Here is a 21,830-nt window from a genome sequence, read left to right on the forward strand (position 1 = left end):
GTAGTGAACACACAAGATGGCTTAGCGTTTTTATCATCTTCTTCTCACCAATGTTCACGATTTTTAAGTCGACGCTCGTACAGGAAGACGGTCTCTGACACGGCATCTCGTTCCTGCTCCGCTTTTCAGTCCATCGCATAAATCTTTTCAAATCTTGACGCGATTCTCCCCGGTCTCTGGTTCTTCCCCGTCCCTCCACGTCATGCTCTTTTATTCTCGTTGTTGTGCTTCTGTCTTGATTCCCGTTCAGTGTGGACACTGCGATGGCTCTGGCCATTGATGTGGGTTCACATTCATCCAGTCTGAGCTGTTTGTCCACCTGATGAGAATACTGAATAAAAGGCTTTGTTTGGATCTCGCAACGGAATCGCTTTCCTTTTCTGTTAACCTTTTGCTACGTTGTAAAACAGACGGACTCTATTTTGCGAATAAATGAAAAATGTCCGAGACTAAAAAGAAAAAAAAAAGAACACGATGGTAGTGAGTTATTGTTCATTTCCACTATAATTAAAGCCTTTTTAGGTATTTAGTAAAGTTTGTGCTTTTTGTCCAAGCTGAACTGAAAATTCTCACCAGATTTATTTGATTGATCTGCGTATGTTGTGTATAAATGCTAAGTCAGCCATAAATCACCAAGCACATTCATGGCACAACTGATCTGCATTCAGCCACACCCACAAAACTCCATAAAAGGCGACACACACGGAGAGCTTGAAAACGATTAAATTACAACTAAATAAATAACCGTGAAAGAACTTCCAGTAATGCAGCTCGGGCACTGCAGCGCACCTGCATCCGTAGACACACGGTAACGCCTCCTCCCGTTACGTAGTCCCTCTAGGATTTGGCGATTTTTCGATATCATTCAGAGGAGCGTGCGATTTTACAAAATCACAACGGATTTTTTCCGGCAGACTCGGGCCGAGACGCGTCAGGCGACATCAAAACCGCGCGCTCATCTAAAGCCCTCTTCGATTCGCGTGTAGAACATGAGTACCGCCGAAATGTCTCATTGTGCAAAACAGTTACGTGGAATCGCAGTTTCGCCAATTCAAGTAGTTTTCCGCAGGAAAAAACTCAACGTGTTGCATCACACGTTTAGAACAAAGCCACAGCAAAATCGGGCGTTTTTTTTTTTTATGTCCGCGACAATCACAAAAAAACACGGCGAAATCCTGTACGGACGGATTATAGGGTGCCGTTACTTTTGTCTTTCACGTCGTCGTTATGAAATGAGTTTTTATTAGTTAAATGTGTGTACTTGTGATAAATAAATAAATAAATAAACAACTGTAAACTCGGCCGTGTAGTCCGTACGTAAAATCGCAGGAACGCGTCGACGGTTGTACGACCTCAAGCCGATCGCTCGAGGTTCACGGTTCAAATTCAGACAAACTCGGGAGCGAAACCTTTTTTTTTTTTTTTTTTTTTTTCCCCCGGACTAACTCGAACGCCGCGTTTCCAGAACGATTTACAGATACATCTGTACATAAGTACCGATGCTGAATGAGCGCTCGTACTTTATTACATTAGATACGTATCGTACGAATTTCCATATAGCGTGTCCTTTTAATATTAAAAATGACACCTCACAAACAAACAAACACGCTTTTCTGTTATTTGTCGTTTAGTACGTTTGTTCTTTATGAAGTAGATTACACTTTCTTTATGGGAGTCAGTGTTATAGATTTAGAGTCAACGTTATAGTCAATGTTATGCTAGTGTTATGTAGTTAATGTCATAGAGTCAATGTTCTAGATTTAACAAGCGAAATATCTGGTGTTGATTTGATCTAACGCTAATACTCGTGTGTGTGTGTGTTACTGTTGATGCTGGGGGCGGCCATCTTGATTTGACCTCATGGCTGAGAAGCTTTGAAGCGTATGAATTCTCCTCATGTTGTCTCCTTACGCCATGCAGGTGTGATACTCTGGGTGTGTCCCAAATTAATATATATATATATATATATATTTTTTAAAAACAACAGTTCTCAAGTCCATTCTTAGTAAAGTACCAGTCTGATTTATTTATTTATTTATTTATTTATTTATTTTACGTACAGGGACGCCGTAATGTGTAGTTTTCTGTGCAGGCGATGTTGATCTATTTTCTGTAATGATCTATTGCATGTTTATTGGCTTGGCTCTGAAGTAAACGGCGGGTTCTGTTGGATGAATGATAACCAGCTGGGTAACCGCGTAGGGTTTACTAATAACTGAGCGGCGTAAGCAGGTGGCATACGCCGTGAACTTTATCGTAATACCCACGTGACACGACGGTTTAACGAGATGCCGTATCGCTTCATTAAGAACCAACGTGTGACGATGACTGGTGAGAAAGCGTGGAAATGTTCTGGAGCGTGATGAGACGAGGGAAATCCTGTACAAAACGTACGATGATGGTGTGAGTGAGGTTTTTAATCGTATAATCCAAGCGCGCAATCATTTGATTAGGAAACGTCTGTCGGCTAAATATAAACACTTTGTCCGTTTGCGTTTTCGTCAGTATTTAGTTCATTCATTAAAAGTGTTGATTCGGTCGGATCCGGTCCGAGTCCGACCCGTTCCCGTAACGACACGTACTGTAGAAACCGAACACAGATGATGTTTATGTTGGTTCTACGACGCCGTGGATCGGTCTCTGCTCTCGTCGCATGCTTGCGAGGCTTGCATCACGCTGCATTCTTTGCGTTCCCACTCCCACGTCTGAAGCGGCGTGCGATTTGTCGAAAGCGCGCGTGTTTGGACATGTCGGTCCTGTACGCTCTGCTTGTGTGACTGCACTTAATTGGAGCGTTTGTCGGGGGTTTTGTGGATGGAAAGAAACTTCCCTCTTCCAGATGTTGGAAGATCGTTTTGCCGTCTGTCGTCGTCCGGGATACGAGTCCGAAGCCCGACGCCGTAACCGTGGGAGAACGAGGCATCCCGGAGACTGCTTGACCTTTTGGATGACCTTTAGATGTGATGTTTGCGTAGCTCTCGACCGGGCCTAGATTACACCAGAGACCTTTTGTTGTTGTTTTATGTTTTTTTTTAAGCTGCCACATTTGAATATTTCTAGAAATATTTCCAGTGCTTAAGAAACGTTTCAATTATTGACTTCTTTTCAAAGGAAATAAAGCTCGCTTATCAGCGACTATCCTGAAGAACAGACAGGGTGGTTCCTCGCGCGGTTCCTTCCTGTCGTTAGCCATTTCGCTGCCCAAGAGGCCATCTGAGATCCCAGAACAACCAAACCACCCCGACAATTCCATTTACTTCCTTTTGACTAGACTTTGATCTCACACAAAGGCTCTATGTTGAAGAGCGAACGATAACGGCGTGACTCCGTGAGTGTGTGAGTGTGTGTGTGTGTGTGTGTGTGACGCTCAGATGTGTCATATCCTGTCTTCCTCTTTCTGCTGAAAAGAAAAGCAGTAAACTCTACTGTGGCGAAAACTTGTGAAATTCCAAGCATTTCTCTCTCCGCGAGGCCGCTTTTTTTCCCTCGAGATCTGTGAAAGTACGAGCCGTGTTTTGGCTGACAGCATGAGAACACTCGAAGCCAAACAAATCCCTGACACAGAGCTGTCTCGCTGAACCCGAGGCTGTTCTGACTTGTTCAGCTGGCACTCCGAAAGCCCGTGAGCTTTATCTGCTTAACTACTCGGACGGTCTTGCAGTATATCGTACAGACGCTCCAGTAAGGTTCTGGCATTGCTCCCAAATAATAATAATAATAATAATTTTCACACTCGGCATGTCAATAAAGAGGAAAAGTCCAAACCTTACACACTACTACATTGCGAAATACACCATCCATGACTTCTGACGCTTGTGGTTTGGGGTGTAGCCCACGTCTCTGTGCTGGAACCCGTCGATGATGTCATCTCTTTGCGCAGCGTCAGAAGGTTTCTCATACCGCAGGAAAAGAACGGGCAAGTTTTATTAGTGAAAGAGCGACACGACACACCGCGGCGCGTCGTGAATACTCCCACACGTCGACTGTTCAGGAGACTCCGACACCGGAGACTCCTTCCGTAAACGTTGGTTAAAAAAAAGAAAACGTCACCACATAGATAAGTATACGCTTTACCTCGTCGGAAAGCGTGTTTCTAATACGTGTGAAAACAGTCCCTCCGGGATCTCCCGGGTCTGCGATCGCCGAAACGAACGCAGAACCGAGCGAACGCCGCGGTATTCGGAGGAGATTCGGACCGAGGACGCGTCACGTGACGTCATCAGGACACGCGTTCAGCTCAAACCGTCTCACGTGCGTCAGACACGAGTATAGCTAAAGGGTCTCGATTTCGCAAGTAGTTTTCCGAGAAAAATAAATAAATAAATGCACACAAAAACTGCACAAAAAACGCACAAAAACTGCGGGAAATTTTGCGTACGTTATTACGTATTATATTTCTATTTCTATCGATATCAACCTACCGTTCGTGTTACAGCTGGAACACTGCAGTACGTGCGCCGTTGTCGTTCTACGCAACCAATCAGATTTGAGAATTCAGGAGCATGACGGTGTGAAAGTTTGTATTTGTTTAAGTCGGAGTAGATCGCTACAAGGTTTATGGGTGTCGAGCGTCGAAATAACGCTCACTTCACGTTTAATAAACGGCACTTTAGCGAAGTCGGGGGATATTTTCATCGTAAAGACGTCTCGACGGAGACGATAGCGGGCGGAAGTGTTGAGCGGGTGGTGCGCTCTGCCTCGCTCCTGCGGGAGGAAACTTCGTCTTTTCCGTCATGTCCACGCTTATCCCCCCCTCCCCCTCCCCACGTCACGTCTCACGCTTACTTCGGACAATGTTTGGAGTTTCAGTGTCGATTAGTCAGGTGTTAAACGTCTCACACACACACAGGAAGAGGAGGGGTGGTGATAGCCAGATTGGCTGACATGTCGGTGTGATCGCCTCCTTCAGCTTCCTGTCCTCCTACCACACCGCTCTAACGTGGAGGCGAGAAGAGATTTTCCACTAACGGGGAAGATAAATTCCTTATATTTATTTTTGTCTATCTTTTTATGTGAACTCACTTCGAGCAGCTTTACTAACACAATAAGAATGGCAGTAACATTAAAAAAAAAAATTCCTACTATTATTATAAATAATGACATCATCACAGCGCTGTTGGATTCTGATTGGTCAGGAGGTGTCGATTCATTTTTCTATCAGCTAGCACGTCTAGTCTGGATTGATTGATTGATTTATTTATTTATTTCTTCACCCCAAACAGATTCTTCGTATCCTACACGTTGTAAATCGTCTCATGTTTGCTCGCGAGCAACGCTCACGTTCTACAGACGTTCAGTTCTCCGTGCTGGGTTTTTGTTCTCGCTTGCGTTTCTCGAACCGCGTCCTGATTGGTCGGATCATAAAGCGCTTGAGGTCACACGAGCCAGCCAGCGGTGTCTGTTTGAACTGTTGAGTCGCAGAGCAGCGTCACACGTTCGCTGTCTGCCCTCTTCGTCATACCCGACCTCGCCGACGGACACGATCGGTCGGTTTTACTGCGATTGACAGGGTAGAGACGGTATGCCCCTCCCACTCGGAGAGCAGCGGTAGGGTCAGGGTCTCCCGAAGAGAAGGTGAACGCTTTTCTGTTAAAAATTTTGGAACGCCCTTTACATTTTGAACTTCTCGAGACGGGGCCGTGATAAAGAGCGGTGTTTGTTAGACGCCGGATTCGGCGGCGCCCGTTCACTGTCGTAGATCAACTGTGCTGTACATTTATCCGATTGATGTTTTCCTTAACACTGACGCTGTCTCCGTCCCGCGGTTCACCCTGAACACTCATGCTGAGTGTGCTTCTTGTACCGAGTGGTGTAGAAGCACTTTGCTGCTTCTGTCGTGATGCACACCGGATATAAAGTCAGTGGGATATCCGTAATTCAATCCGAGGAACAGCTCTGTGCTGAAGTTACAGCGGGGTGTGCTAATGGCTCGCTAACGTAATAGTGAAACTGTGCCAAACGCAGTCTGCAGGCGCTTATGACTGGAGTGTGTGTGTGTGTGTGTGTGTGTGTGTGTGTGAGTGTGTGTGTGAGTCGTGTTTATTTGCGTTTACTGCGGTTTTTATTAAAGTTTTTTTTAGTCAGTCAGTCATGGTTTAAGTTAGTTCAGAACAAAAGATACACATGGATGGATGGATGCATGGATATCTACAGCTATCTTAACTAGTTTAAGAATATGATTTATATTAATTCATATTTTCTTGACCGAGGTAGTGTGTAAATATTCCGTCCAGTGCTACACCGTGTGTCCATATCGTTTAACCTACAGAAGAAGTAAAGAAAGTCACAAGAGAGCGTCATTTATTTCATTTATGATGAACGTTCACCATCCACATGCATTTTTAGTTTATTTATCCACAATTTCATGTATTTTGGGGAAATATATACTTTTTGAAAAATTAGTATTTCGAGATTTATGCCCCTGAATCTAAAACGCCTTCATGTTTATTATAATATTTAAAAAAAAAAAAGAAAAATTCTGGTATATAGAAAATGTAAATAATTTTACTTCTTAATATGCCTCGTATATGTAGTGACATTTGTCTATTATATAAATTTGTCTAACCGTTTAACGGTCTTTTTTGCTGACTTTATGCCGCTTTTCATAAATCGAGCGACGCGGTACGTTTACGGCACTTATCCAGCGCGACTTCCAGACGCGCTTTAAAGGCTCTATCGGTAAATCCATCCTGATACCGGTTCACTAGGTCACGGACTCGGTCTAAAAACTCTGTCTGGGAGGTAATATAGTAAGAAAAAGCACACACAACGCAGCTTTGATTGAATTTTTGATTCGTTTAACGCGCTGATTTACGTCCTTCAGGAAGAGGCAGGTCTCCAGACGTGGTTTGAAGACCGCCAGTGACTCAGCGTTTCGTACGTCTATGGGAAGTTCGTTCCACCACCGAGGTCGTGTTGGAATACAGTGTAATATTTCACATCCACAGCACCTTTCATCGTGCTAATCACATCAGGAAATGAAATTTCATTTGACCGTTTAGACTGTAGAATAATCGCAACGTGAGAGACCCATGCCGCGTCCCTGTTCGCCGACTCGTACTGTGCACTAAAAGTATGCACTCTCTTTGTGAAGAACTTAAAGTACATACATCTGAAAAGAGTATATAAGTGCTGGGACATACCGACATGTCATGGTTTTTTATATATATATATATATATATATATGTATATGTATATGTAGTGTGTATATGAGAGAGAGTAGCGGTTTGTCACGCTACAGATTAAACAAACCTCAGAAAGAAATTAAATAACAAGAACAGTAGTTCATCTGTACAAAACAGCGTAAGAATGCAAAAGACAGACGAGAGAACCAAGAGCCTCCTCTCGGTTCTCGTCACATCCGGGTCTTTTATACCGACTAGTTGAGTCCCGATTGGTTCCTTAAGGCGGGCGTCGTCACGTTAACTAACGACGATTGACGTGACGAATGACCGATCGCAAAACCTGAGAATCCTGACCGTAAGAAAGAACGAGAGGAGGGAGGAAAATACAGTCCACGTGCTTGCAGGTTGAATCCGGCGAAGCAAACCATCACAAAACTCCTCCTCCATCCCTCCCTCCCTTCCTCATGCATGGAGTTATGGGTAACGTTAGCTGAAAAAGCCTCCACAGGTCCGCACTTTGAAAATGAACCGGAAATACTAGACCACCCGGGTACCTTTTGGGATACTCGTTACTCATACACTATCGATTATGAAGATCGTCGTCAACGAATCTCATTATCGACTAGTCGGTCTGCGCACGTTCCATTTACTCATTACGTTACTTCTGTTCCGAAAACACGCTTCGGAGAGTAAATACTAAAGTTGTGTCCCAAATGACGTGCTCTACACTTACACTATGTACTATGTACTCCACCGTCTAGTGCAGTGTTTCTCAACCGGGGGTCTGCGGACCCCTAGTGGTCAGCGGTGTAATTGCAGGGGGTCCGTAGGAGAGTTTTTAAAACGTTTAAATAATATTATGTACATGTTTTTTGTTAAATGTCTCAAAACATATTCAAATGAGATGTCTTCAAATGAATCGATTTGGTTATTCGCAAGTATCACGTTAGCTGAGCTGACGGTCGTTCAGGGATGGATTTATTTGAAATTTATTTACAGATGAAATGATGGTTTGCAAAAACCTCCGAGTGGTAGACAAGTTCAAGTGTCGCACTGATGGATAAAATAAACCAAAGATAATTCAGAGAGTCAAATTAAACGTCACATATAATAAAATCTTGAAATGTTTTGATTCAATTTTAATGTTAATACTATGAAATACTGTTCAATATTAATAAAATAAAGCAACATATATAGAAATGACTGTTTAAAATATAGCCTATAATTGTTAAATATTCTAGGGGTTCAGAGCTCACAAAAGGTTGAGAACCACTGGTCTAGTGTATGAATTTTAGAAAAGTAATATCGTCTCAAATGGAACACGTTAGTTTTTTACTAACCTGAAAGTTTGCCCCGCCCCCATCCGATTAATCGGGGGGGGGGGGGGGGGGGGGGAATAATCGGCCAACTAATCGATTATGAAAATAATCGTTAGTTGCAGCCCTACACAGTATACACTCCAGTTTAGTAGTTACGGGATCAGTGTATCGTGTACGTATCTACATCTCCGTACAGACCTCTATAAAGATGAGCTTAGCTTCAGCCTGTGTTTCTAAACACACGAGTGAGAGAGATTTATTTCTGGTGACTCGACGGTCTGGAGAGCGTCATGTCCTGTATCTTTTTTTAATCTAATGGCATAAAACGAAGTCGTAAAAAGGCCACGTGTTTCACTGAAGACGTTACGCTTATCTGATCAGAAGGAAACCATGTGCTGCTCCATCTTTGTGTGTGTGTGTGTGCGCGCCGTAATGGCAGCGGATCTTCTTTTTAGTCGAGCGGCGGTTGACCACAGGTTGATGGAGGCTCACCACACCCGCTCTCGGAGGAACTGAGCGCTTCTCACAGCTTTGCGGAGTTCGTTTGCGGTCGCTGCCGATGTCGAAGATTTTCGACGTAGATTTTTTTTGTTTTTTCAGGCCGGGCGATATAGGATCGCGTGATAGATGAGGTTTAGACGACGTAATCGGTGATCAACAACGTCGAACACGTCACTGACACACGGTGCGCGCTCGGTTATAGAAGGAAAACGGATAGAAAGCCAGAGCGGTGGAATTTACTGCTCCAACATGATGCGTACGGAGAACATCAAAGACTTTGGATGTGCTGTCGTAGGAAAATAATCAACTACAACGTTCCAGTTACAATCTCGGAGATAACTGCTGTCGTATATCACGTCCCAAAGTGTTCTATTCCTCTTATACTACAGCAGACAAGACGAGGCTTTTCAAGACAAGACACTGTGGATATTATGAGATCACTTTCTGCATTAAAAAAATAATTTTATATATATATATATATACACACACACACATAAACTTTAATCATAGACTGAGTTATATGCAGCTGTTTTTGAGAAGTTAGAAATTCTAAGCTGAATCTTTTTTGTACTTAAATCTCCTTCTTAGGGTTTAATAATTTTTTTATAAGTGCAAATAAAATAATAAAATAATTTTAGTTGGGTTTTTAAATGTAAAATAAAATGCATTTATATTTCTAGGCAGTATATATTTAATTTATGAACATAATACATTTATTTTTCTAGACATTATGTATATAATCACACAGTTTTTTTTCTTTCTTTCTTTTTTTTTTTTTAAATAAAGCTGTTCATTGCTGGACGTTTTTGAGAAAACCTTTACATCAGGATACTTATCATCATATCACGGAAAAGTCTTCAAGGATGGTCATATGGTCTTTTTTTTTTTTTTTTTTTCCCCAGATCAAATACTACCAACTCGTCTGATTCTACACAGCAGAAAGGGAAATCTATAGTTGTAGGGTTCTGCATAGAACCTTTCTGGGTTCCTTGAGAAGGGTAAAACCGGAGAATACGACATTGAACGTGATTTTAGAGTGCGCTGTAAACGAGACGCGCAGTTTCAGGGAGCGTTGTTCCTCCGTTTTAAAATAAAAATAAATTATTTATTTATTTATTTTTAAAAACAGTCCGAAAACCCCACTTTTTTATTTTTATTTTATCAAGTTATTCAACTTTTACACTGTGTACTTGTTATTCCAAATGATATTATTTTGAGAAAATGATATTATTTTGAGAAAATTTGAGAAATTTCTTTGTATTTTTCTTGACGAATTTTGGAAATAGTCATTTATGCCATCTCAGACTTTCAGATCGTACTGTAAATGCTAAACAAAGTCAGTCAGTGTATGTAGAGTCTTATACTTAATAAATACATAAATAAAGACCCGTCATTAACCAGCGTCTGATTGGTCGGTTGATGATTTCTGTTTCGACCTTCTGCGTCGCGTTTTAGAAAAATTTCTAAAGCCACAATCTCAATCCTGGTTTAATAATCTGCATACACGGAAAAAAGTGAAATGCACATGAATGGTACTCCTGAGATGTGATGCCAGTGATCCTGACCCCTTCTGCTCTCCGGACCTGACTGGTCCATCCTGATGCCCTACTTCTGGTTGGAGTTCTCATCAGTTGGAAGTCACACACTGCTGCTGAGGATGTCCCACACGGTGCAGCCTAAAGATCATTGAGATTACTGACGATGGTACCACTTAAAAACCATAAACATGGCTTTGGACCTCAAGTCAATTGCTACGAGAGCTTTAGGACTACAATTACCACAAACAGTTGTGACTTGCGCTCAAGTCTCCATCAGTGATCAGTGGAGAAGTTCAACAAAACAGACTTCATGTAGAAACTGTAATGAATTTCCTGGTTTCACACCTGCACTATTTGACCATGTAGTATTAGTTCATTTACAGAAGGGGTGTATTTATTTATAATCGCACTATCCGGTGTCACCCAGATGAAGGACGGGTTCTCTTTAGAGTCTGGTTCCGCTCAAGGTTTCTCCCTCATATCGTCTCAGGGAGTTTTTCCTCACCACCGTCGCCTCTGGTTTACTCATTAGGGATAAATTCATACATTTAATATCCACATCCTGAATGTATATATTTCTGTAAAGCTGCGTTGGGAAAACGTCCACGGTTTAAAGCGCTATACAAATAAAACTGAATTGAATGAGTGAAAACGTTTTCCTCTCACGTGTGATTTTCAGGCGCAGGATAAGAGGAAGGCGCTGGAGGAGACCAAAGCGTACGCGACCCAGTCTCTGGCCAGCGTCGCCTACCAGATCAACGCCTTAGCCAACAATGTTCTACAGCTGCTGGACATCCAGGCCTCGCAGCTGCGCCGCATGGAGTCCTCCATCAACCACATCTCACAGGTCACTCTCACACCAAATACACACACACACACACACACACACACACACGCTGACCGAGTACACACACTCTGTTCCGTTCTCTCAGCATGCAGCCAGTCACACATCAGCGTTTCGCTTATAATCCCTCACGTCATCACGTCCGACTTCTCTTCGGTAACGAGTGTGTTTTATAGCGACCCGCCGTCTCCGCTCGTTCCTGCAGCTGAGCGAATTAATGCATTCGATTAGATTAGATGGACGGGATGGATAGACGGTGGAGCCGGGCGATATGTAAGCACTAACACATGACAGAACAAGTGATTATTTTCATTAGAACACCACAGCGTGGAGTGTTGTTTTTATTACACGTTTTTTTTTTCAAAATGGTGTACGCGAAGTCGCACGTCTCAACACTCTTTTGTTAGACGTCGCGTTGTGGAACGTCCAAGAGACAAGCCGATTCCTGTTTTCGCTTATGTTATAGTGTCATTCCTCCGCCCACTTCTCCTTTTCTCGCTCGAGAGGTTTACGAGACAAACAAACAAAAACACTGCTGGTCACGTTCCCGAGAAACCAGAATGCGTGAACTCCTACGGTCCTGAAGACTTTACAAAGCACAGAGACTGTTACAACGACTCATAAAGTCTTCTAACAAAAAAGCGTCACGAGCGTCCACTGTACAAGTGCCCGGGAACGGGCTGTTACCATAGAAACGGTACGCTATCCATAGTTACCATAGTTAATGTTACACTGTCCAAGCCTTAACGTAATGAAATGAATCCAGTCCTTGTGGCCAATCAGATGTCTCTACGTTTATATAGTGGTGTGTGTGTGACAGACCGAGACACAGACCGAGACACAGACCGAGACACAGACCGAGACACAGACCGAGACATGCCGAGAGACAGACAGACTGAGACAGACCGAGAGACAGACAGAGACATGCCGAGAAACAGACAGACTGAGACATGCCGAGAAACAGACAGACTGAGACAGACCAAGAGACAGACAGACCGAGACATGCCGAGAGACAGACAGACAGAGACAAACAGACAGAGATTTTAATTCTGTACTGTGCTACAGCATGTGTATCAGCTGGAAAACAGAAGTTGGAGAAGTGTGTGTGTGTGTGTGTGTGTGTGTGTGTGTGTGTGTGTGTGTGTGTGGAGATTGCGAAGTCGCTACCTAGAGCTCCATCTCTGTCTGAAGAGGCTGTTAATAGACTATGAACAGACACTGTTTTGTCTGGCCAGCTGGAGCCTCAGCAGAGAGAGAAACTGTGTGTTCCCTTCTTTCTGATCGTGTGTGTGTGTGTGTGTGTGTGTGTGTGAGATGATTAGATTAACGTTCTTCATGCGCTGATGCGTGTGAAAGCTCTGTGCAGTTCATAAAAAAGAAGCAGCGAACCTTTTTCCGCCTGATTTGAACAGCGTTTCAAACGTTCACGCATACGCTCGCCGTCCACTTTATTAGGAACACCCGTACGCCGGCTCGTTCACGCAGGTAGGAGCACGTCGCGTGGACGTTAAAGTAACGGGTTTATCTCCGACTGTTCCGTGCAGCGCTGACGTTGGAGACGCCTTCCATATTTCAGCGTGCCGTGGTCGCTGTACGTTTGGGAGGTTTAATCGCTCGTTTCTTTGTAAAGAACGCACCTTGGTCGGATGCAGCAGCCATCTTTAACCGAGCGTGACGTGACCCGGGTTTTAATAGAGCTGACCATGAGTATAAAGGTGTTTTCACTCTCTCGTTCTGCATTGTGTGGTCAGTGACGAAACAGCAGCAGGTACTGTTACTGTACTGTACAGTCAGCCATTACGGCTCCATCCTCCACCTCTGCGCTACGGTTCATCCGGAAACAGCGGTGTGGTTGATTAATTAAAGGAAACCAGACGCCCGCACTATCTGGTTGGTATCCTGGATTCCAACACAATGACTGATCTTTTACCCGCGGCACAAACTCCAACCCCTCCCAACACACGCACTCTCACAGTTTGATGAGTTTGTTCCGAACAGGAAATGGAGCGGGAGGGTTCGAGCACGGAAGTCCTCCTCCCTCCTCCGCTTCCTGACGATGGAGCACGGCTCGAGTTGCCGTATACAGCGTCACGCAGAGAGACGTTAGAGCACCAGCGCTAATGGTGCTGCTCGAGATATCCTCCAAACAATCTGATAAAGGCAACAACAAAAAAAAAATCAGATTTTTACAACTTTAAGCACTTAAGTAATTTGATTATATGGAAACTCTGCCTCTGTAAGAGTCAGTAATCAGATTTCTTCCTAAATCGGACCGTAGAACACTTTGTAACTCACTAATAAACCCACCAGAGATGAATCCCAACATCAAGACTTTACACACACTCTTAAAGATAAAGGTTCCAATTGGAACCAAAAAAAAGGTGCCATAGGAGAACCATAAAGAACCTTCTTACTCTCAAGTTCTGTAGAGAACCATCTGTGTACTGGTGCTTTCAAGACCTCGCAAATGGTTCTTCACCGCAGTGCCACAAGGAACCGTGTTATCTTAAGTTCTCTTTAAAAAAAAAAAAAAAAAAATCCTTTAGTTAGTACTTTAAGGAACCAAAGTAAGGTTCTTAAGAGTGACCCCAGGAGAACCTACTCACAAATCCAGTCCCAGAAAGATTTGAAAGGGATGATACCTTGAAGAACCAATACACTGCGCTGAAGAACCTATAATGAACCGTCAAGAACTTTTTTAATCTCCAAAGAACCGTATCGCTCAACTCAAGAACCCTATACAATGAAAAACGGTTCATAACAAAGAAGAAGAAGGTGGTTCAGTGGTGCCGTAAAGAACCATTGAAGAAAGCGAGCATGTGTGTGCCTCGGTGCTCAGTGCTCGCAGAACTGAACTGCTCTCGCTCGCGAGAGTGTCTCTGCACGCTTTCTTCCCTGCTCTACGGTCTTTGCGTGCATGAAATTCACACCACCTCGTGCTCGTTTCTAAATAAACGAGTACACAGAAGCCCAAACCAGACTCGAAGCCCCGTGTCGGCGATCATCCATCTTCCCTGCTCTCAATCTGCCCCGTGCGGCTTTGCTCGGGAGCTGATGTGAGACTTCAGTCCCTCTGGAAGCAGAGACGGATGTTCTTTAGAGCAGATGCACACCGTAGAGTGCTGCTTTTTAAAATTTTTTATTTTTAATCGCTCTACATACAGTATCTCACAAAAGTGAGTACACCCCTCACATGTTTGTAAATATTCGATGATATCTTTTCATGTGACAACACTGAAGAAATGACACTTTGCTGCAATGTAAAGTAGTGAGTGTACAGCTTGTGTTACAGTGTACATTTGCTGTCCCTTCAAGATAACTCGACACACTCGTGAGTGTGTCTGCGTTTCCGTGAATCGATAGCGTCGTCATGCCGAGCGTAACGGATGAAGAGATGATCGTGAATTAACGCGGCGTGGACTGATGCATGATCGATAGATGTCAGAGTTCCTATGTGTAAATCCTTCTCCAATCCCATTTCATTAGCACCAGTGCTTCGTCAATACGAGATATTTGCGCTAACTTTACAGTAGCTAGATCTGTTTTGGCTTCTTGCTAATGTTTCTCATGTGTATGAACGTGCTCTTTGTGTATTTCTATATAAATGTCAGTATAAAACTGCATGCTCAGTCCTGACGCACACCCCCGTGCCACGTCCCTACGACGGCCCGGAACGGCCTTGAGTCATGCACCTGGTGTTATTTGTCGATTGCTGTTGGATTTTGGGTGGTACGGGCGTGTGTTCTGTTCATCGTGTGCCACATTAATGACTGTATGAAGCGTGTCTTTTGTCACCGCGAGGGTGTATTCACACTAAACGTGTTGAAGGAAGACGAGGCTATCGGTAACTGCCAGTAACCACAGACATCTGGTCACACTTTTTCATGTCTAAAATAAAACGCCATTATTAAACGCTGCTCGATTGGACGACTCGCTACACCGCACACTCGCACGTGCGAGAACACTTTTTCGTGTGTGTGCACGGTTGATATTTTAACACATGCCACACTGAGAAAACTGCTGAAGCTTGCACATTTCCTGTTTGAAACAGTTGTCAAGGGCAATCCTCATCTTTGTAAACACAGCCACACTTACGGTATCTACAGAGATGAGTGACAAACAGTGAAAAAAAACAGTGGCTGTGTTATTGTTTTGGTGGCATTTGTTTTATTTATTAATTTTTTTTGCGTCAAGCATCACTGCAAATCAATCCAAATCTCTTCAGACTGAACGATTTGTATCCTGATGGGCGTGGTCTCTTCCAGCATGACTCCGCCCCTATCCCAGGCTCACCGAATTGAATTGTTTTGATGAGAGATGTTTAAATTTAAATTGTTTAAAATGAGAGATGCCATGCTACGACTCACCAGAGCTATAACCTGGACACCTATGGGAGGTTTTGGAGTGACCTCGTTTTCCACCGCCATCATCACAACACCACCAGAGTAGCGGAGTATTTTACGGAAGAAAGGCGTCCATCGCTCCGGGACAGTTCCTGAGACTCGAAGACTCGACGCTAAGGCGCACGGAAGTTGTTCACGGGGACAAAAGAGCAAACAAACCATCGGGTTTAGAAAAGACCGCGCCGCTTCGGAGTTGAAGACGAGTCAAATAATCTGACTCGCTGGAAAGAGCTGGAGTCCCTGTCACTAGATCACTTGATCACGTCCACGCCGTCCGGTTCCGATCGGATCAGTCTGGACGGAGGTTAACATCGGCTCTGAACGAGGAAATCCGAGACATTCCGTCACAACTATCGTTTGACCCAAAGGTCATAAAGTAATCGAGCCGAATATAAACCGAACGGCTCCGCAAAACAACAAATCTGCTAAAAGTAGTCTCAAAGCATACAAGTGAATTTAAACCAAACAGCACAGTGCATTATGGGTGTTTTGTCTCCCTTAGGCTACTTTGTTGTCTGTTATGGAATATAAAAAATTCCGTTATGTTTTCGGGCACCTCTACAAAACTGCGCCGAAACAGTGCGCTGTATAAGTGAACACCGCGGCCGGCTCTCACCCTCAGTTAAACCGCCTCGCAAAAACCGGCGTAGGACTCGCATGTACGGGTCGTTTAATTTGCAGGGCAGCGTGAGATTTATGCAGCTTGTGGAAGCTACCAGGCCATAAACGGCTACTCGGAGGGAGGGAGGGAGGGAGGGAGGGAGGGATCGGGTCATACTCAGTCACACACTCACTCATTAGACCATTCAGGGCTTAAATAGTGCTGTCAAAACACACTGCATGAAAACGCCATTACACGCCGATATAGTCCCGTTCATTTTTCTTCCACTTTCCCGTCACGGATCATGTAGGCCGACTGTAGCTACGCGTGTATTTAGTGAACCAGACCTCTGAGCTTTAGATTCTCTTCATCACTGTAGTCTAAAATGATGGGGTTGTAACTCTTTTATTAGTACTTCACCGCTGTTAAATCACTATCCTGCCTGACCATAAATCCACAGCGAGTCCCTCCGTGAGCCGTAACCCCTCGAGAGAGACACCTCCAAGGCCTCCGTGATCCAACCCGGGGAATAATCAGGAGCAGTGATGACTGGAAATTGAAACACTATTACTGTAATAGGAAAGCAAAACTGGTTGGTGTTAGTACTCAAGTACTTTACTGTCTGGAAGAGTAAATACATTTGAGACAACAGTGATAGTGTGCTAATAAATAGAGAGGGTAAGTCCAAAATGCGTTTATGTATTATTTATTTTTAAACTGCTTGGTAACATGACTTCCTGTGAATAGAGCAGAAATCACTTGTTCCACAGTTCAGACGTTTGACAGAGCAAAAGAAAACCGAATGAGTCAAGATCATTCTTCAGAGACAGCTGGCAGAAATAGCTGCTGAATCCAGCTGTGGTGGGAATGTCGGGGCTGGGTGCAGTGCGGCGGCAGCGTGCCGAGGGTGACATTTTCTCCTCCGTCTGTGGAACGGTTTAATCAGAGACTGAGTCAGTGACCGAGGATTGAGCAAGATGCCCGTACGAGAGAGGAAGAGGGAGGAAGTGAGTGTTAATGCTCATTTATACATGTATCAGGACAGACTTCCAATTCAGAAAGGCACTTCAGATGGAGCGAAGCCCGCCCACCTTTACTGCGATTGGCCGGGAGACTGAAAGAGCCCAGCTGTCGTCGGGCTCTGAGTAAAGTTCAGAAATGTCAACTCACGATTCCATTAAACGATGCTATTACCTCATACGAGACCACATCATCGTCAGAGGATGCCGCCGAAATGCAGCCATTTTGTTTGAGCGAACCATTAAGCACGCTCGTTTCCCTTCGCAGCTCCGCCCTCTTGTTTGATGAACAGCTAAGATCCTTCCACCGGTCTGAAAGACGATAAACACTACAGGCTTTCCGAGGTTCCTTTCGGTCGGCTCTCGGATACGGTTCTGATGAAATATAACGAGGGAGAATGAATGAGAGATGGAGAAGATTTAATAAGAACTTTTACGTTTTTTTTTTTTGTTGTTGTTGAAAGATCTAAAAGCGCTTATGTGACAAAGAAATCTAAGTGTTTTTGTGCAAATGACACCAAAAATCAAATAATTTTGTTCTCAAGGACTTCACCTTCTCTAGGATTTCACTGTGTGTGTGTGTGTGTGTGTGTGTGTGTGTGTGGTTGTGTGTGCACTGGGTGGTTGCAGCCTGGACGGTATTTTTACACACAGGAAGGAGATGAAATCAGCCTCTGAGGCCTCTCACTTCCCTCCCTCTGCCAGCTGCATGCTTGTTTGCTGTGATAAAGAACTGCGGCTACCATTGGTGCAGTCTGAAACACACGCACACAAACACACACCCTGTCCATCATTAGCGTCTTTCCACTGCTGCTTTATGGAGTCTGCCTGACATCCGCGAGCGCTGTGTGCTCTTTGCCCCGGCCCGGTTGCGCACTGGGTTTGTTCGAGAGGTCACGGGAGGTCACGAGCTGTAAACTGGACCCGAGTCAAGATTAAAGTGTGTGTAAAACCCCGTCACTCACCCCTGTACTCCGTCTACCCCACCTCAGTTCCTGCTGCGATGGTTTCGTGCACTTTGTTAGACAGGAAAACATTCTAAGGTGTTGCAATTGTTCAGTTTCCTGCTGTGGACGTTGGTTAATTGAACACACAGAGTGTATTCTGGGTTTGTGTATTCTGTGAACTCTACACCACATCGTGTGGGTGCTAACCTATTGCAAGGTCATGTGTGCAGCAGAAATTCTACTTTGTGGTTTCTGACCTGAATATTAAAATATTATTCAACCCCCATTGCAAATAAGGTTTAGTGTCAAAATGTACAGACTTTCAGCTGCTTGTAATGATCAAATCAAACAAAAGCAATTGAAATAGTTCAACACAATGAATGCTTCGAGTGGTTTCCCCAAATTCAACTGAAAATACAACTTATAATGACTTCTCCAGTTTCAAAATTATTCACCCCCTTCATGGCAAGCATCTGTAGAATCGTTTTCTGTTATGACCTGCTGCAAACGAGATGCAGGGCTTCTGCAGCGTTCCTGAGGAATCTTAGCCCATTCCTCATGAGCAATGGCGTCCAGGTCAGTAATATTCTTGGGTTTGCGTGCTGCAACCGCCTTCTTCAAATCCCACCAGAGATTTTCTAGGGGGTTGAAGACAGATGACAGTGATGGCCCTGTAGAATCTTCCAGGCCTTCTTATACAACCAAGCCTTGGTGGAATTTGAGGTATGCTTGGGATCGTTGTCCTGTTGGAATGTCCGATGATGCCCAAACTTCAGCTTCCTCACAGACGGCGTGATGTTTTCTCCTAGGATTTCCTGATACTTCATTGAATCCATCTCGCCTTCCACACACTGCAGGATTCCAGCGCCAGAGGATGCAAAGCAGCCCCAGAGCATCACCGAGCCACCACCATGCTCGACTGTGGACAGAGTGTTCTTTCTTCATTCTTCTTCCTCCAGACGTACCGCTGATCCATCGTGCCGAAAAGTTCCAGTTTTGTTTCATCGCTCCACAGAACAGAATCCCAAAACTTCTGTGGCTCATTTATATGATTTTGAGGTGACTTTTCTTGTGCTTTTGGGTCAGTAGAGGTGTACATCTTGGAGTTCTGGCATGGAAACCTGCGTTTAGTACGCACCTTACTGTGCTCACCGAAACCTCAGTGCCTGTTACACCAAGTCTTGCTGCAGGTCTTCTGCAGTCACTCGAGGGTTTTTCAGAACCTGCCTTCTCTGAAATCTGCTTGCAGCTGTTCATAGCTTCCTTTTTCTGCCCCGTCTAGGTATTTATATATTTTCTGCCCCTAGCCAGGTCAGGTATTTTTTTTGGGTTCCAGCTCAAGCACACCTGGTGCAACTTATGAAGCCCTTGATTAGTCGCATCAGGTGTGTTTGAGACAACACTTGTTTTGCATGTGTGCGCTGTTGTGAGTGATTCTATTCGGGGGGGGTGAATTATTTTGAAACTGGAGAAGTCATTATAAATTGCGTTTTCAGTTGAATTTGGGGAAACCACTTGCAGCATCCGTTGTGTTGAACTATTTCAATCGCTTTTGTTTGATTTGTTCACTGCAAACAGCTGAAAGTCTGTACATTTTGACGATAAACCTGATTTGCACTGGGGGTCGAATCATTTTGATTGCACCTGTACACCCAGTTCAAATATAGACACAGGGCTGGGCAATATTCTGATCAACTGTAATATCTACAATGCGATCAATTGTTTTACGCTAGAGATATTGTGATACCGCTCTATCATTTAAATAGAGCGGTATCACAATTTATCATGTTTCATTTGAACATAGACAAGCATTCTTGTAGACAATAAATAATCGAACAGGTGCAGAAGGTCCGAGACGAATCCGTAGTGTGGGGTGCGATTTTATAAAAGCGGAAGGTGGAATCATTTCAAGGAACAAAACGACCGAAATCAGCCGGACACAATAAGGTCCACGATTAAAGGTTTGAACGGGTTCGAGGTGTTTTGTGGTCCTCTGAAGGTTATTTCAGGTGAGCAGTGAGTAACTCCACTAGGATTACAGGAAGTACTGTGTCTTAGTGGGTGTTACATTTCAAAACCAGGAAGTGGAGTGTGTTGCTTGAATGTCTTGGGTGTGGCCATGTGTTGGTTCTCAGAGGTTTTTGAATCGCAGGTTGGGAGTGATCTTGGCTACGTGACAGACAAATGAAAGGAATCCTGTGTGTGTTTGTGCGTGTGTGTGTGTGTGTGTGAGAGAGAGATAGAGAGAGAGAAAGAGAGCGAGAGGGTGTCAAGGCTTACATTCCTTCAGCTGTCCAGACCTTGAGATTAGTGAACCTACTGTGTGAATGATCATGATTAGGGAGGTGGAGGAGGAAGTTGTTTGCCATATAAGCCCGCACTGTTACCCAGAATGTACACCTGGTTTTATACGTTTCTGTACTTTCTATAGCAACAACTTACACAGGGACTTGTATAGCAGATGCTATTTAGTATTTGTTCCTCTATTCCATTATAAACCGTCTCTCCGTCTGATTGTCTCTGCAGTGCTTCTGTGCAGATTGTTGTAAATACTGTAATTACTTTGGACAGTAAAGACAGCCATTGGGTTGGTTTGTTTGTGTGTGTGGGGGGTGGGGGGCGCCGCTGTGTAAAAAGATTTCGGGGCTCAACCGTGTGTTAACAGCTGTAGCTCGTATACCACACGTCATTAGATTGTTAAGCCGATCCGACTATCTCAGGTTGCCGTTGCATCACGGTTTGTTTGCTTTTATCTCTTTTTTTGTTTATAGACAGTGGACATCCATAAGGAGAAGGTGGCCAGGCGAGAGATCGGCATCCTGACCACTAACAAGAACACGACCAGGACGCATAAGATCATCGCTCCAGCCAACATAGAGAGGCCGGTGAGGTACATCCGAAAACCGATCGATTACACCATGTTGGACGACGTGGGGCACGGAGTTAAGGTACGTCCTGCTCTTCAGCTGCTGAGGTGCTTGGGTGTGGGTGTGTGTGTGTGTGTTTGTGAGATATTTGACTCAGGGGAGTTTTAGACGAATCAGTTTGTGCAGTATTTTCTACAAGCTACTCCTACGTTCGGATTAAAGAGGCAGTTATTTCCGTTACGAGTCTTTTAGGAAGCACTTGGATTGCTGTCTGCTCTTTTTCTCTTCTCAATGAGTTATTTCAGTCAGGAAAATAATAATAATAAGCATCTAAACTCCACAGACACACTGTAGGGAAATTCTTCCTTGTGTTTGTAGTCTTGCCTTGCCCGAAATTACAGCTCATCTCCCCCTGCCACAACCCCCCACCCCCCAGGGCAGAAACCGACAGAGTAGCAGAGCTTCTCCCTTACCGCCCAGAGCGAAGGAAACCTCCCTTAATTAAATCAGAACCAGACGCAGCTGCTTTTGGACATCTCTCCGAAGCTGCCTTTTCCACACTCCAATCAATCATTGTAATCATGCCTCCGCTGTAGGCTTTACAGCGGTGCCGGCTGCAGGATCAGCCGTGCAGACGGTATTCTGACTGCCTGAATTAAGCGACACG

General features: G+C 44.2%; 1 protein-coding gene across 6 annotated transcripts in view; it reads left to right on the top strand.

Annotated features, from left to right (window-relative positions):
- abi1a (abl-interactor 1a) overlaps positions 1-21,830 on the top strand; it is a 51,167-nt gene that overhangs the window by 7,444 nt on the left and 21,893 nt on the right. For all 6 annotated transcript variants that reach the window (XM_053636948.1, XM_053636964.1, XM_053636974.1 and 3 more), the window contains exons 2-3: positions 11,162-11,329; positions 21,068-21,244. In XM_053636948.1, coding sequence (XP_053492923.1) covers positions 11,162-11,329; positions 21,068-21,244 — 345 coding nt within the window. The remainder of the gene's footprint in view (positions 1-11,161; positions 11,330-21,067; positions 21,245-21,830) is intronic.

Source organism: Ictalurus furcatus, chromosome 1 (genome assembly GCF_023375685.1).
Source record: "Ictalurus furcatus strain D&B chromosome 1, Billie_1.0, whole genome shotgun sequence".
NCBI lineage: Eukaryota > Metazoa > Chordata > Actinopteri > Siluriformes > Ictaluridae > Ictalurus > Ictalurus furcatus.